Source organism: Sporobolomyces koalae (genome assembly GCF_050403365.1).
Source record: "Sporobolomyces koalae JCM15063 DNA, S_koalae_JCM15063T_v1_ctg3, whole genome shotgun sequence".
NCBI lineage: Eukaryota > Fungi > Basidiomycota > Microbotryomycetes > Sporidiobolales > Sporidiobolaceae > Sporobolomyces > Sporobolomyces koalae.
The window spans coordinates 589,853-605,652 of NW_027481768.1; the positions used below are offsets into that span (position 1 = coordinate 589,853).

The following is a 15,800-nucleotide window of genomic DNA, read 5'->3' on the forward strand; positions in this document are numbered from 1 at the left end:
CTACATCCGACTTTTCGAAATGAGTGTAGTGTTCACTCCGGCGCAGAACTCGGTTCTCGCAGCCATGTGCGATGCGGCATTCCAAGGCCATTCCGAAGCAGAGATCAACGAGGTCATCGAGCGTATCAATGCCAGAGGCACCTCGGAACAAAAGGCCAACAGTAAGCTGAGGTTTCCCCACATTGCGATGCCTTCGGGATCAATCCTGATTTCAAGTGTCGTTCTGGCAGTTCGAGCCCTCTTGACACGCAAGTTTACGGATCTACCTGGAGCGCTCGAACAACTTTCAACCCAGTTTGTCGCTTCGCTCTCAAAGGACAATGTCGACGCGATCGGAACCGCCATGTCTCTCTTGTCGACTCGTGCCGGAACCCTCATCCTCGCTGGACACGGCACCCCCTTCCCTGAATTGACCGTGCAGCAACGCGAAGCGGTTTTGCAGAAATGGAGAACTTCAAGCATTCCGTTGTTGCGCAAAATCTTTCGTGGTGTCGTCTGTCAGTCTTCCTTTTGTGTGTCTTCTTTTCGAGTATTGTTCGATCCCTGACCTCTTTTTTGTTTCGAGCACTCGATAGCGATCGCCCTGTATGTCGCATACAATGTGTACGATGACAACCTCCTCGCGACGGGTTACCCGGCAGCGGGAGACACTCAGCGATACGCTGATCCCGCTCGTCAACGCAAGCACTATCCGTACCAGTTCGAGACGATCTCCACCCCGTTGCAGGTGTTCGAGACGGACATGCTCGTCGTCGGCTCAGGAGCTGGAGGTGGCGTCGTTGTGTCAGAGTTGGCCAAGAAAGGGTGGCAAACGATCGTCGTTGAGAAGGGACAGTATGTCAAACCCGAAGACATGCTTGGGACTCAGAAGGACGGGTTCGAGAGGATGTACGAGTCTCAAGGATTGATGGCGGTCGAAGATGGATCGATGAACATCTTGGCCGGTTCCACTTTTGGAGGAGGAACGACCGGTACGATTCAGACTTGCTCTCCCACCCCGGTCTATGGAATAGAGCTGATAGTGGTTTTGCTCTTGTGGGAATCGCAGTCAACTGGTCTGCATCACTTCGACCTCAACACTTCCTCCGCGAGCAATGGGCAAAAGACCATGGCTTGCCTTACTTCCTGTCCAAGGAGTACGCCGACTCGATCGAATATGTCTGCGAGCGCATGGGTGTCTCGGATGAGAACCTCAAGCACAACAAAGCAAACGATATCCTCGTCTCCTCTTCGAAAAAGCTCGGTTATCCGATCGCTCGAATCCCTGTATGTCTCTTCTCCGGCTCATGCTTCGATCCTGGCTAGATCGCGATCTGATCCCGTTACCATCTACAGCAAAACACTGGAGGGTATGAGCACAATTGCGGTTTCTGTGGCTACGGCTGCACGAGCAGCGAGAAGCAAGGGGGAGTCATCACGTTCCTTCGAGACGCCGCCGAGCGAGGTGCCAAGTTCTTCATCGAGACGTCAGTCGAGAAGCTCCTTTTTGCTAGCTCGCCGACGGCCAAACTCCCGATTTCGACCCAGGATTTCGACAAGTTCACACCGACATCAAGCAGGACTCACTGTATTGGTGCAGTTGTCAAGGACAAGCATGGAGTCCTGGCTCTCATTCGCGCCAGACAGGCTGTAGTTGTTTCGGCGGGAACGATCCACAGTCCTGCGGTACTCATGCGAAGCGGGCTCAAGAACTCTCGCATCGGACAGAACCTGCGACTTCACCCAGTTTCGGTACGTGATCTTGCCCTCCCCTTGTGGTTTCGCTGGCGTGCGCGTACCTAGAGCTTGTCACTGAGCTGTTCTATCTTTTTCAGTGCGTCACAGGAGTCTATGACGAAATCATCAACCCTTGGGAGGGATCGATCATGACTGCCGTTTCAAGCGTACGAGAAAACGTTGATGGAACCCATCACGGAGTCAAAATCGAGGTGGTGCACTCGATGCCAGGCGCTCAAGCTGGTTCTTTCCAGGCATGGGAGTCGTCACTCGATCACAAAGCTCGCATGTCCGAATATGGTCACACAATGACGCTCATCGCGATTGCCCGTGACCGTGGTTGTCAGTTGAAACTCTCTCACTTTGCCCATGAATGAAAAAATCTGACATACCACTTGTCTTGCAGCCGGACGCATTATTCTCGATCGAGAAAACAAACCTCGAATGGAATACACGGTCGATTCTTACGACGCTCACTCGCTCACACTCGGCACCATTGCGAGTGCCGAGATCCACCTGATCGCTGGCGCCACACGTATCTCGACCTCTCAAGTCGATGTCGGAGCGTACTGTCCGAAACCTGGTCACAAATACCTCGCCGATCCCGAATGGAAAGAGTGGATCGCCAAAGTAGAGAAAGCTGGCATTCGACCTGGGCGTTGCGCGATCGGTTCCGCGCATCAGATGGGTAGCAACCAAATGGGAGCCAAGCCATCGACGAGCGTTGTTGACGCTCGCGGCCGAGTCTGGGGCACGAAGAGTCTCTACGTGGCGGACGCCGTACGTGACATCCTGTAGCATCATCAGAAGCGACACCCAGCTGACCAATCGTTATCTCCCTAGTCCGTCTTCCCCACCGCATCTGGGGTCAATCCGATGATTACGGTAAGTCTTCACTGGACGCACGGACCTTCTGTGGCCATTTCTGACTTTGAAAGCGTGTTTACAGAACATGTCGCTCTCGCACTCGATCGCCCAATTCATCGACCAAGATGTTCGCGACGAGCTCACTCAACCAGTTCAGGCGCAGCTCTGAACAAAGCGACAGCACCTTGCTTCGTGACCTTTTTCTTCCGCCCAAAAGCGGAGAATCCTGTTCTTGTCTGTATCGACTTGCTTCTCTTGTCGCTGTACATGTGCCTCTTTCTCCTTGTCGTAGCTTCTCTTTAGTCTTTGTATGTCGAATCAGAACCAAACTCAGTACCCCATCTCCCGCCGACGCTTCTTGAACAAGGCGATAGGCGTGTGAGCGAAAGATTCGGAGTCGTGACGTTGCAGCTCAGGGAAGATTCTCTTCTCCCTACGTATCCTGAGCATTCTCTGCCATGTTCTCAGGTCCGCTGTCACCCTGTATACGTTCTGCATGCTCAAGCAATCTGACGCTTCTCTATCACGACCTCAACTTTCTTTCCAGTCCGCGCGAAGCAAGTCAGACAAAAACTTTGATGCTGCTATCTCCTACAAGGGAACGGAGCGCATTTTAGAAGAACCCAAAGGAACGAAAAATTGCACGGTAGAATAATAGGAGAAAAGTAGGAAGTACTGCATAGGAAGAACTGCTGAAAGACTGCAACGGCATAAAAGAGGGAAGAAGAGAGATAGACGAGGAAGTTGACCATTTTCCGACAACAAGGGAGAGCGGCGACAAACTATGTGCGAGTACCGATCCACGCATGAGCTCGAGAGAAGAGTCAGAGGACAACAAGTAGAGTCGAATGAGAAACAGACAGTCCCGGAAGGGATCGGACGGAAACTTTTTACTGGCACGACTTGAACTCGGCCGTCACCATTTTTTAACATGTCTTGACAGGGAATAATGTTAAGCCGAGACTTGGAGACGAGCTTGGGCTTGTGCTGCCTTGAAGCTGTAGATCAGAAGAAGCGCGAGGAACGTAAGTTCTAGGATGAGCCGGTGGAGATGTAGAAGAGACAAGGCTCACGTGCGGACTTTGATCGAACCAACGTTGGGAAGTCGAGTCTCGCCAGTCAAGTATCGATCGACCTCAGCGGCGGCTCCTCGACCTTCGTTGATTCCCCCTGAAAGACATCGAACTCATGTTAATTAAACATGTCCCAAATTAAATTGAAGATGGATCGATGGACTCGGCACGCACAAACAATGAGAGACTGGCCTCGTCGGCAGTCACCAGCAGCAAAGACTCCTTCGGCCGAAGTAGCGAATTTGCCGGTCGAAGTCTTGATGTTCGATCTTCCATCTTGGGTAATGCCGAGAGCCTTGATGGCGCTCTCCTCGGGACCGAGGAAACCGAGGGCGAGCAAGACACTGCAGCATTTCCAAACGTGTCAGATTTTGTGCGTTGGCCTGCTAAGCGAAAGGGATTGAACCATACAGATCGGCCGGGAAGAATTGCTCAGAGCCGGGAACTTCGCTCATGCGCCATTGTCCGAGCGCATCTTTCTCCCACGCAACTCGAACAGTGTTGACTCCCTTGATCTTGCCGTTACCGTCCGACACGAACTCCTTGGTCGAGATCGAGTACTCGCGAGGATCCTTGCCGAAGTGAGCCGTGACTCTGTAACACGAAAGATTTGGTCAGCCTCTCGTATACTCAGCTTGAGGAGACAAGGACAAAACGCACTCTTGATGTCCGTAATCAACTCGGAACACCTTGGGCCCTATTGACGCGCGGCAAAGGTCAGCTCGAGCTCACGAAACAGATGCAGTGTGTGACGTACACTGCGGCCAGGGGTTGTCGTTGGCTCGAGCCGAAGGTGGTTGAGGCAGGAGCTCGAAGTTTGTGACCGACTTGGCACCGTGACGCATCGAAGTACCGCTGCGAGACAGAAGGGAGAGAGATCAATTGCCGAGCTGGGGTGCGTCCGAGACAATTGCGGCACTCACATGCAGTCGTTTCCAGTGTCACCGCCTCCGATGACAATGACATTCTTGCCCTTCGCCGACAGGTAGCTACCGTCTTCCAGGTTCGAGTCGAGAAGCGAACGCGTGTTGAGCTGCAAGAATTCCATGGCTGAAAGGGGATAGAATGTGTCAATCCAAAGCAAAGCCTAGGTCAAAGACTTTTCGTGAACGTACCGAAGTGGATTCCGTCGAGGTCGCGATTCGCCATCTTGAGGTCTCGGGGCCAGGTGGCTCCAGTAGCCATGATGAGGGCGTCACTCTGCGATTTGATCTCGTTGATATCGTGCGTGACGCCAACTGTAGATGAGGTTCAAGTTGTCAGTCATAGGCGATCAGGCGTACAGAACAACTAAAACTTGCCGTGAGCGTTGTTGACAAAGGTGATGCCCTCGGCAGCCATGAGGTCAATGCGTCGCTGCACGACACGCTTGTCGAGCTTCGGGTTCGGAATACCGTACATGAGCAGACCTCCGCATCGGTCGTTCCGATCGTACACGGTGACCGAGTGTCCAGCTTTGTTGAGCTGATCGGCGGCAGCAAGTCCTGCGGGACCAGAACCGACGACAGCGACTTTCTTGCCGGTTCGGTGAGTGGGAGGACGCGGCGCCATCCATCCTGAAAACGGAGAGGCGTAAGCGTTGAATTCTAACAAACGTTACTGTAAAAGACATACCCATTTCGAAACCCTTGTCGATAATGGCGCACTCGATCGACTTGATACCGACTGGACATGCGCAGGGGAGACTGGCTTAGCTATGTGACCCCTCAGAAAGAGTCATTAGAGACGTACCAGGTTGTTCATTGACGCCGAGAACGCACGCGCCCTCACACGGAGCGGGGCACACTCGACCTGTTCTCGTGAGAAAAGTCAGCTCAGCTGAAGTTACACAATGCGTCAACCCGACGCACCAGTGAACTCGGGGAAGTTGTTGGTCATCAATAGACGGTTGAGCGCGTCTTGCCATTGTCCTTTGAAGACGAGGTCGTTCCATTTGGGAATGATGTTGCCGATCGGACATCCCGTGTCAGACTGGCAGAAGGGCACACCGCAATCCATACAGCGAGCAGCTTGGACTTTGCACTCGTCTTCAGTCAGGCGACTCGAAATCTCGGCCCAGTCTTGAACACGTTTACGAGGGTTGCGGTAAGACTCAGTCAAACGCTTGTACCTGCTCGCTCAAGAAAAAAGAGAGTCAGCTACGGCTACATAGAAAATACGAATAGCGTTGCGTACTTCATGAATCCGCGGATCTTGTCAAGGTTTTCGACACGCTTCTTGGCGGTAGCGTCATCGACCATGGAATCTTCGAGATCCACAACGGCGGGCTCGTTGCTTTTGACAGGCGGGAGCGGAGTGGAGGCGGCGAGCTTGCCGTTCAGTTGGCCAGGTGCCGAGATAGAGGGGCGCTTCTTCTCGGCGGCAAGGCGGAGAGCCTCGGCCTCCAGGACCGCCTTGTAGTCAAGAGGCATGACTCGGACGAATCGAGGCAAGACCTGGTTGAAGTTGCGGAGGATGCTCGTGGCGAGCTCGGAACCAGTCAGGTGCTTGTGATCCTCGATCATCGATCGGAGCGCGGCAATTTCGTGTGGGTCATTGACCGTCTCGAGCTCGACCATCTCCAAGTTGACCTTGTCACGGAAGTCCTTCGCGGCGTCGAACACGTAGGCGATTCCTCCCGACATACCTGCCGCGAAATTGCGACCAGTGCTGCCGAGAACGACGATCCTTCCTCCGGTCATGTATTCGCAACCGTGGTCACCACATCCTTCGACAACCGCGGTCGCTCCCGAGTTTCGGACGGCGAAACGCTCGGCGGCGATACCTCGGAAGAATGCTTGGCCGCTCGTGGCGCCGTACAAGCAAACATTTCCGACGAGGATGTTCTGAGGCAGATGCCGAGTAATCAGTGCCGATTCGAAGTACTGAAAGAGGAGAGATAAAACTAACCTCTTCGGCTTTGAAGGTCGAAACCTTGGGAGGGTAGACGATCAAACGGCCACTGTACGAAGAAAACCTCAGTTCAGCACAGGTTTTCCCGATACCTTTTCTGCCAAACTCACCCAGACAATCCCTTTCCGCAGAAGTCGTTCGCGTCACCCTCAAGCTCGATTGTGATTCCCGGCGCGAGGAAAGCTCCGAGCGACTGTCCAGCGGAGCCAGTCGCGTGGATGTGGATCGTATCCTTCGGGAGTCCTTCCTCACCGAAGCGCTTGCTGACGTGGTTGGACAGAGTAGTTCCGAGAGCACGGTCAGTGTTGACGACGTTGCACTCGATGCGGACAGGAAGACCACGAGTGAGAGAAGCTGCAAGAGTGGCAGTGAAGTCAGCGTTGCACCGGACGAGACCGCGTGAACGAAAAGAAGGAAGACGCACGCTCGGCTTCATCAACAAACTTGTTGTCGAGTCGCAAGTAGAGCTTGTGATCCTGTTGCTTGACCTTGTAGGTTGCGACTACAGTGTATCGTTGTCAGACGCAGCGCTGACCACAATCAGGAGACTGAATAACTTACCTCCCGGACGCATCTGCCATGCGGGCTTGAGCAGAGGGGACAAGTCGAGGTTGGCAGTCTTGGGGTTGCGTAGCGAATCATCAACCCTGAGCAAGTCGGAGCGACCAACCATCTCGTTGACGGTACGGAATCCAAGCTTGGCCATGATCGCTCGCATTTCCTCGGCGACGTAGTAGAAAAAGTTGATGACGTGTTCGGGTTGACCAGTGAACTTGGCTCGGAGCGTAGGGTCTTGGGTGGCGATTCCGACGGGGCACGTGTTGAGGTGACATTTGCGCATGAAAACGCATCCCAAAGCAATGAGAGGAGTTGTAGCGAATCCCCACTCCTCTGCTCCGAGCAGACAGGCGATGGCGACATCGCGACCAGTTCGGATCTGACCGTCCGTTTGGAGTGTCACGCGACCTCGAAGATCGTTGAGTACGAGGGTCTGATGAGTTTCGGCAACACCAAGCTCCCACGGCAATCCAGCATACTTGATACCGGTCCAACGCGAGGCACCCGTTCCTCCATCGTGACCAGCGACGAGAATGTGATCGGCACGAGCTTTGGCAACTCCCGAAGCGACGACTCCGACTCCAACTTCGGATACGAGCTTGACGGAGATGCGAGCACGGGGGTTCGAGCACTTCAGATCGTAGATCAACTGCTTGAGATCTTCGATAGAGTAGATGTCGTGGTGAGGAGGAGGCGAGATGAGGCCGACTCCGGCGGTCGAGTGACGAGTGCGCGCAATCGATTTCGAGACCTTGTGTCCCGGAAGCTCTCCTCCCTCTCCCGGCTTGGCACCTTGCGCCATCTTGATCTGAAGCTCATCAGCATCGGCGAGATAATTCGAAGTGACACCGAAACGACCAGAAGCGATCTGCTTGATGGCTGAACGCATCGTGTCTCCGTTAGGCATGATCTCGGATCGCTCGGCGTCTTCTCCTCCTTCACCGGTGTTTGATTTTCCTCCAAGTCGGTTCATGGCGATGGCAAGCGACGAATGGGCCTCCATAGAGATGGATCCGTAAGACATGGCGCCAGTAACGAAACGATGAACGATCTCGTGCCAGGGCTCAACTTGCTCGATCGGGATTGCCATCTCCTCGTCAAACTTGAAGTCGAGAAGACCTCTGAGCGTGACCGATCGAACTTGCTTGAGCGCATTGGCAGAGTAGGCGTCGTAGGATTTTTGATTCTTCTCCCGGACCGCGTCTTGAAGCGCAGCGATACCAGTAGGATCGTTGATGTGAGCCTCTCCTCCATCACGCCAGTGGTATTCTCCAGTCTCGGGCAGACCCGGAGGAAGAATAATATCGCGGGAGGGGTAACCACGCTCGTGGAGCTCGAGCGCGTCGAGTGCGAGCATCTCGAATGTGGCACCAGAAATACGAGAAGCCGTACCTGTCCGACATGCACATTCAGTACGTGCGCTATAGGGCGCGAAGGCGGAGCAAGGCTAGACTCACCGACGAAGCACTTATCGATTACCTCGGCAGAAAGTCCGAGCGCCTCGAAGATTTGTGCGCCCTTGTACGACGACAGTGTCGAAATACCCATTTTGGACATAACCTTCTTGATTCCATCCTTGCATGCCGCTTTGTACGAGTCGACAACTTGTTGCTCGCTGAGATCAGCCTTGAGAAGGCCCTCGCGTCGAAGCTGCAGTGGAACGTATCTCAGCGCGGTCCACCTGAATCGAAATCGGAAAGCTTACCTTGAGCATGGCCTCGAGACAGAGGTAGGCGCAGACACCATCGGCTCCGTAGCCCACGAGAACGCAAATGTGGTGGACCTCCCGAGCCTCGGCAGTCTCAACGATGAGGGCGACCTTGGTCCTTTGCTTGTTGCGCACGAGATGGTGATGAACGCCTCCGGTCGCTGCAGCAGACGAAACGGCAACTCGAGTCGGACCGACTGCACGGTCAGAAAGGATAATGACTCGGACCTTCTCCTCGATCGCTTGCGAGACCTCGGCGAAAACGCGGTCGAGACACTTTTCGTATCCAGCGACACCTTCCGATTTCTCGAAAGTGATGTCGATCGTGCGAGCAGTCCAGTCGGAGTGCACGGTCTCAAGGCGTTGAAGAGCGGCGCACTCTTCAATCGACAGGACTGGCGAAGTGAGCAACAAACGGCGGGCCTGGCCTGCAGCCATCTCGAGCAGGTTGCCTTCGTTTCCTACGGTAGCCTCGAGCGACATGACGATCGCTTCACGGATGGGGTCGATAGGAGGGTTTGTAACCTGGGCGAACAGCTGGCGGAAGTAATCGTACAGGACACGCGGAGCAGTAGCCATGCATGCAAGTGGGGCATCGTTACCCATCGATCCGAGCGCTTCCTTACCCTCTGAGAAACCGAGTATCGGGATGCTGTCAGTCAAGCTCGCGATTCGGCCAAAAATAGACGAGAGACTCACCGTTGACAAGAGGACGAAGAAGGAGATCGAATTGCTCGAACGAGTAACCGGCAGCGAGAAGTCGGGGATCGGTCGAGACGGTTGTGTCGTCGAGCTGAACCGAGAGGACGTCTCCCTTTGCGCGTTCCTTCTCCATAATCTCGGGAAGGCGGAGGAGTTGCGAAGTGACCCAGTTCGCGAATGGCTGTCGTCGAGCAGTGTTGTGCTTCAATTCTTTGTCGTCGACGATGCGACCCTCGACCGTGTCAACGAGAAGCATCTTGCCGGGCTGAAGGCGGCCCTTGCGCGTGATCTTCTCGGGCTCGATTGCGATCGTGCCGACTTCGGACGCGCAGATCATGCGGTCATCATTCGTGGTGACCCAACGGCACGGCCTGAGTCCGTTTCGGTCGAGGTTGGCTCCGCAGTAGCGACCGTCGGCAAACGTGAAGAGCGCAGGTCCGTCCCAAGGCTCCATCAAGCAAGCAGCCCACTGGTAGAACGCTGACTTTTCCTTGTCCATCGAGGGGTTGTTCTGCCATGCCTCGGGAATGAGCATCATGACGGCTTCTGGGAGCGAGACGACTCCGTTGATGACGAGAAGTTCGAGCACGTTGTCGAAAGCGGCCGAGTCGGATCCACCGTTCTCGACAATCGGGTACAACAGGTCTAGCTCGTCGCCAAACTTGGAAGAAGCGAGGTTGCCCTCTCGCGAACGCATCCAATTCTTGTTGCCGCGGACCGTGTTGATTTCTCCGTTGTGGGCGGCCCAGCGCATGGGCTGAGCGCGATCCCACGAAGGGAACGTGTTGGTTGAGAAACGCGAGTGTACGAGGCAGAAGTGCGAGGCGAACAGGACGTGGTTGCTGGGGTCATGGCAGACGATTGATTAGAGACATGCGACAGAACCAAAATCTTGGTGTGACTTACAGATCGTGGTAGTAGCTGTATACCTGCGGAGGCGAAAGCTGTCCTTTGTAGACAACGTTCTTGTTGCCTAGAGATCGAGAAAGAGGGCGCAGTCAGCCTATGAATGCAGTCATGAGCGTGGCGGAGTAACGCACTGAGAGAGCAGATGTAGAAACCGGTTTCGAGCTTGAGCGTGTGGGTCGAGTGCTTGCGAAGAACGTATAGCTGACGCTCAAAGAGCTTCTCGTCAAATTCACCGTTCTGGCTGGCCTTTGTGTCGGCGCCGTATGCAGACTTGAGTACGACGAACGGCTGCAAGATGATGGGTTCGCGCGAAAGGGCAGCGGGACCGAGGATCGTATTGTCGGTCGGGACGTGGCGCCATCCGAGGACGCGCAGGTTCAGCTTGTCAGCAATCTCGGAGAACGTCTTCTGCTGCGCCTTGAGCTGGGGATCGTGTCGCCAGTCTGGTCGCTCGGGCTTGCGGAAGAAGACGTTGCCAACAGCATATTCGCCCTGCTTGGGCAACTTGACACCGATCTCACGTTCACCCTCACGCACAAAGAATCCGTGCGGGAGTCCAACCATAACTCCTGCACCGTCTCCGTCACGAGAATCGGCACCCGTAGCACCTCGGTGAGTCATGTTGCCTGCGTGATATACAGAGCCGATCAGCGAAGTGGAAGCCTTTACTAAGGAAAAGACTCGATGGACTCACAGAGAAGATGTTTGGCATCGCTGACGATTTTGTGCGAAGGTTTTCCCTTGATGTGGCACACGAATCCAACACTGAATGGAAGGAGTTTGATATCAGCCTTGTGGTCGGCACGAAATTGCAGCCGAGAACGGGGTTTGCAGACTCACCCGCAGCTGTCCTTCTCCTCGGCAGGATCGTACAGACCCTGTTTGGCGGGCAATCCACCGAGAGAGGCATCGCGAAGGACGCCTTGCGCGTGTTCCTGTTCGGCTTCGTCGAGTGCTTCGTCGTGGTCGAGAGGACCGTCGCTCACGTTCGGGACGGCATGCGAGTCAAGGTTGAACGAGACGGTCTTGCGTTGCGAGTTGACGGGCGCAGCGGACACGACGGGGGCCATAGATTCCAGCTAACCTGGTGCGAGTGTGTGAGGAAGGGTTGGGGCGCGGAGCTGTAGGACGGAGAGCGGGATCCTGAAGCGCGAGATCACACAAGTGACAGATATACGAGGCGGAGCCGACAGAACAAGGGAGGACTGCTCTGTTTGTTGCGAATCGCAGCGAGAAGGCGATGGTATGATCCAGGGGCCGGTGGGGCAAGGTGAGGGAAATGGGTGGCGGATTATTGGTTCGCGAGAAATATGGGGGAGGCCAAATATCAATGATAAGGATCTAGCGGATCAGCCGGGGAACCAGGCGAGATCGATCAACTACTGTCAAGGACCACTCACGTAGCGCTTGGAGGTGATGCAGAAAGCGAGCTGTACTGCCTGATTCAAGAGCGCAGACTGGGCAAGAAGACAGAGCGAAATCACAATTTCGTTGCCGTGGCCCGTTGACCCTGAAAACATTTCCGCTGCCGGATCTCGTTTCGGCGGAGCCGGCAACACACAAGTTGCATGCGCTCTCTGCTCGTCAGCCTTTCTTAGGCCTTTAAGATATGTTCAGCATCCACTCGCTTGAACCAGGAGGCTCGAGAGCCACAGATGAGGCCCCTGCACGTGCTCACGTGCCCGGTTCTCAACTCCGTGGGCGCGGGCAGGAGTTCAACGCTCGTGACCTTACAGGTACTCGTCTGGTCAGATGTGGCCAATTAATCTGTAGCGGGCGTCTAGGCTAGCGTAAGGGACAGTGGACGTGGGGGCAGTGCTTTGTTGACAGTGCACGCGCCTCTCTTTGTCAATGACTGTGAAGGCTCTACGGCGCCGTAAGAATCAGCTGACTCGTCTATTCCTGTGGGCAAGATGAGACAAGGACAGCGCGTCAGCTGACTGAAGGCAGCAGCAATTGGACGTGAGATTGCTTTCGGAGCAGACCGGGCGTGGGCGTACGCGGCTAAACCCGGGCTCTGCCGAAGTCCAGAAGCGTCAGGGGCTCGAATAGAGTTCAAACAAGTTCTACAATACGGGCGACTGACAGCGTCCCGCGTTGAGTATCGGAACTAGAGACAGCGCAAAGGCCACCTGGTAACAGCCGATCCTAGCACTTCGAGACTTGTGCGCGCAAGACAAGACACATGAAGGCGCTCTGCCGGATTCCATGCACGTAATCTGTCTTCGTCCCCTTATCGTTCCCGTGTCAAGTCTCGCGTCATGGCAGACAGCTCGATCGCAGTTGCTTCGCTCGGTCTGTTCATCCTCGACACGTTCGAATGGCGAAGTCCGGATTCGACGGCCGTGATCAAACGAGACACCGGCGTCATCGGCGGTGGAGGCACCTATGCCATGGTCGGATCTCGGATATGGTTGCCTGCCAACCGTGTCGGGATCCTCGTCGATCGTGGCACTGATTGGGATCCGCAGGTCGAGGACAAGTTGAACGAGTTTGGTCCTGCGATGTGGATTTTCCGCGACAAGGATGGGGAGACGACCAAGGCTTTGAACCTGTACACTGGCGAACATCGAGGTAAGAGCTACAGTATTCGAGCAAAAGCCGACTGGCTAGCGCGCTGTACAGTTCTCGCTCATGGCTCGACAAGATCAATTTCCGAGCTCGCACCGCTAATGTCCGCTGGCCTGCATCAACAGATTTTAAGTACTTGACCCCTCGTACACGGCTCGAACCGCAAGACCTTCCTGCACCCTTCCGGTCGTCACAGTACCTCCATTTCGTCTGTTCTCCAACGCGCGCGCTCGAGATTCGTGCTCAACTAGACCCCAGGGTCAACCCGACCCCGACATGGCAGCCTGCGCTCGTGTACGAACCGATACCGGACCGCTGCATTCCGGAAGAGATGGGATCGCTGCGCGAGATCCTGCCACATATTGCCATCTTCTCGCCGAACCATGAAGAAGCCGGATCGTTCTACGGTTTGACGCCCGAACAAGTTCACGAGCAAGGTCAGGAAGGAATTGAGCGCATCGCAAGGCGCTTCTTTGACGAAGGCGCGACGGGAGTCGTCATCATTCGAAGCGGAGCTTGGGGAAGCTACACGCTCCAGAGAGGCGAGGAACGCGGGTTCTGGACATCGGCGTTCTACCCGTACGATAACGCAAAGGCGCAGAAACAGGTCAAGGATGTCACCGGAGCTGGCAACTCGTTCCTCGTACGCCTTATCCATCTCATGAATCCGGAATCAGTCTTCATGAGCTCACTGACACTGCGCTTAACACCGTAGGGAGGCCTCATGGCTGGACTCGTCAGGTATCCACAAGACTTGCGCACAGCCGTCGAGTGCGCTTCTGTTTCGGTGAGCGAGCTCAGTCTCTGCATTCTTAGCTCTGCGCTACAGCGAGATCGACCTCCTCAAATAGGCATCCTTCATCATCGAGCAATTCGGGCTCCCGACCGTCGAGACAGGCGGAGTCACGGGAGAGCTCTGGAACGGCTGCTCTCCTCAAGACCGGCTTGTCGATCTTCAGAAAAGGAGGCGATAGGGAAAAACAGAATTACAACAGACGAAACCTTACTTCCTGCAACCACGATACGAGCAGGCATGGACCCTTTACTCTTCTTTCACTGCGGCAGGCTCGCCACTCGTGCCGGCCTCGAGGCGCGCTTTCGACGCGGCGAACAGTTCCTCCTGGATCCGGAGCATCTCTTCTTGGCTCATCCCCGTCGCTTTCTTGCTTGCCTTCTTCTTGCGCTCATCCTGAACAGTCTCCTTGACGTCAGAAAGAAACTTGGACTATGCCGATCATTGGGAGAATCTTACCTTGGCGAGTTCCTTGTGGTCCTTGAGAACATCTGACACGCCGTCAACAAAGTCTTCGAAACCGAGAGCCTACGGTGCGAAGCGAAGAAGTTCAACAAGTCAGCGAGAATGTCGAAAGCTTGTACAGGCGTCGACATTCACCTTGAGCGCGGCGAGAATGTGGTCGGGCAGCATGGTCTTCTTGGATTCTTTGTCGCAAATCTCGTTCGCTTCCGACGAGACTGCCAGGACAAACTCTGTCGACACGAGTTTGTTCGTTCCAACTTCAGTTTCAACAAGTGCGGTTGTCTCCGCGCAAGGAAGGGATGCGGACCTTTGCAGCACTCTGCCATGAGATCCTTGACTTCTTTCGTCGCGATAAACCCTTCCGGAAGCAGCTCTGTCGCTCGGTTCGGATCAGAGAGAGCGATCGCGAGGTCGTAACACGCGAGAGTCGAACTCACCTTGGATCAGTTTGTTGACGGTCGCTTTCGGGAGGGCGACATCATCGTCTCCCCCTCGTGTAGCTCCGCGTCCTCCCTCTTCGTCTGAGCTCATATGACTAGTTCACAAGCGTGCTGCGAGAGCGAAATACCGACGCCGAGCGGGACGTGATGAGGTCGCGAGCAAGGCGGATCTGCGAACTTGCGTGGTGGAGGTCGCTTGAGCGAGTCTCTCTCCCTGCACTCACTCGCTCGCTCGCTGAACTTGATCATGTCTGTCCAAGTGAGTGTCTCCCGTGACTCAGACGCGTCGTGAAGCGTACGCAATGCTCCGCGCCGGCTCCACCCTCTGCTCACGTTTTGATCTCTCGATGGGCGCATCTCGTCCCGTTCCACAGCCTGTGAACCCGAAACCTTTCCTCGCCGACCTCACCGGCAAGCAGGTGTACGTCCGGCTCAAGTGGGGAATGGAGTACAAGGGCTACATGGTCTCGACCGACAACTACATGAATGTGCAGGTATGCTCCTGCCATGGCTGCGGATCTACGCTTTTCGCAATCGCGCTGATCCTTATTGCTCGCTCGCTTGACTGTCAGCTCGCCAACACGGAAGAGTGGCAAGATGGAGAGTCTGTCGGATCGCTCGGTGAAGTCTTTATCCGGTCAGTTCGCGCCTGTCGGTCGTTATTCCTTCGCCGACGCCTCGCTCACGATGTTTCTCTATTTCGCCGCAACAGATGCAACAACGTGTTACAGTGAGAAACCAACTCTATATGCTTCGAAGCACCTGGATCGAAAGTGGTCTGACCTCTTCGATCTATGCAGCATCCGCGCGTCCGACGACTAGACGCCGCGTACGTGTTTCGCTGCGCCGCTACGGCTCGCAGCCTTGCGTATCCAGAGAAAATTGTAAAGGAGCGAAAACGGCCTCGACCTCCTTCCATACCCGATTTTATGTGCCCCGCGATCGACCGCGTTGGACCCAATGTATATTCCTTGCCTCTCGCCCTATGTTCTCCCTTGGCCTCCCTCGACGGACGAATACAACCAGCTCTCGAAGGCCGTTCCTTGGGGATCTAGACGATCTTAGCATCTACCTTTGTAAATTCTACCACCTTGTTTTCGCGAGGA

At 55.0% G+C, this 15,800-nt stretch overlaps 5 protein-coding genes across 5 annotated transcripts; 3 read left to right on the forward strand and 2 right to left on the reverse strand.

Annotated features, from left to right (window-relative positions):
• Positions 1 to 19: 19 nt before the first annotated feature.
• JCM15063_005137 (uncharacterized protein) lies at positions 20 to 2,752 on the forward strand (the record flags this gene model as incomplete). The annotated part of the gene is made up of 9 exons (XM_076676240.1): positions 20 to 161; positions 231 to 497; positions 576 to 971; positions 1,049 to 1,266; positions 1,336 to 1,731; positions 1,815 to 2,058; positions 2,123 to 2,496; positions 2,560 to 2,601; positions 2,666 to 2,752. 9 exons carry the CDS (start codon positions 20 to 22, stop codon positions 2,750 to 2,752), a joined length of 2,166 nt encoding a protein of 721 aa, XP_076536778.1.
• Positions 2,753 to 3,535: 783 nt separating this feature from the next.
• GLT1 (glutamate synthase (NADH)) lies at positions 3,536 to 11,495 on the reverse strand (the record flags this gene model as incomplete). Its single annotated transcript, XM_076676241.1, has 24 exons — positions 3,536 to 3,581; positions 3,657 to 3,753; positions 3,831 to 4,000; positions 4,068 to 4,250; positions 4,317 to 4,353; positions 4,414 to 4,511; positions 4,580 to 4,706; positions 4,772 to 4,894; positions 4,958 to 5,212; positions 5,271 to 5,321; positions 5,388 to 5,447; positions 5,507 to 5,766; positions 5,832 to 6,481; positions 6,546 to 6,597; positions 6,659 to 6,902; positions 6,973 to 7,050; positions 7,110 to 8,498; positions 8,564 to 8,756; positions 8,812 to 9,443; positions 9,514 to 10,358; positions 10,423 to 10,489; positions 10,557 to 11,051; positions 11,120 to 11,190; positions 11,266 to 11,495. The coding sequence occupies 24 exons, from the start codon at positions 11,493 to 11,495 to the stop codon at positions 3,536 to 3,538; spliced, it is 6,453 nt and encodes a 2,150-aa protein (XP_076536779.1).
• A 1,191-nt stretch (positions 11,496 to 12,686) lies between these two features.
• Positions 12,687 to 13,970, forward strand: MAK32 (Mak32p; the record flags this gene model as incomplete). Its single annotated transcript, XM_076676242.1, has 4 exons — positions 12,687 to 12,999; positions 13,122 to 13,639; positions 13,712 to 13,783; positions 13,848 to 13,970. 4 exons carry the CDS (start codon positions 12,687 to 12,689, stop codon positions 13,968 to 13,970), a joined length of 1,026 nt encoding a protein of 341 aa, XP_076536780.1.
• Positions 13,971 to 14,038: 68 nt separating this feature from the next.
• On the reverse strand, positions 14,039 to 14,785 carry JCM15063_005140 (uncharacterized protein; the record flags this gene model as incomplete). The annotated part of the gene is made up of 5 exons (XM_076676243.1): positions 14,039 to 14,185; positions 14,249 to 14,317; positions 14,390 to 14,484; positions 14,562 to 14,627; positions 14,692 to 14,785. The coding sequence occupies 5 exons, from the start codon at positions 14,783 to 14,785 to the stop codon at positions 14,039 to 14,041; spliced, it is 471 nt and encodes a 156-aa protein (XP_076536781.1).
• A 256-nt stretch (positions 14,786 to 15,041) lies between these two features.
• Positions 15,042 to 15,428, forward strand: JCM15063_005141 (small nuclear ribonucleoprotein F; the record flags this gene model as incomplete). The annotated part of the gene is made up of 3 exons (XM_076676244.1): positions 15,042 to 15,188; positions 15,267 to 15,331; positions 15,407 to 15,428. 3 exons carry the CDS (start codon positions 15,042 to 15,044, stop codon positions 15,426 to 15,428), a joined length of 234 nt encoding a protein of 77 aa, XP_076536782.1.
• Positions 15,429 to 15,800: the final 372 nt, after the last annotated feature.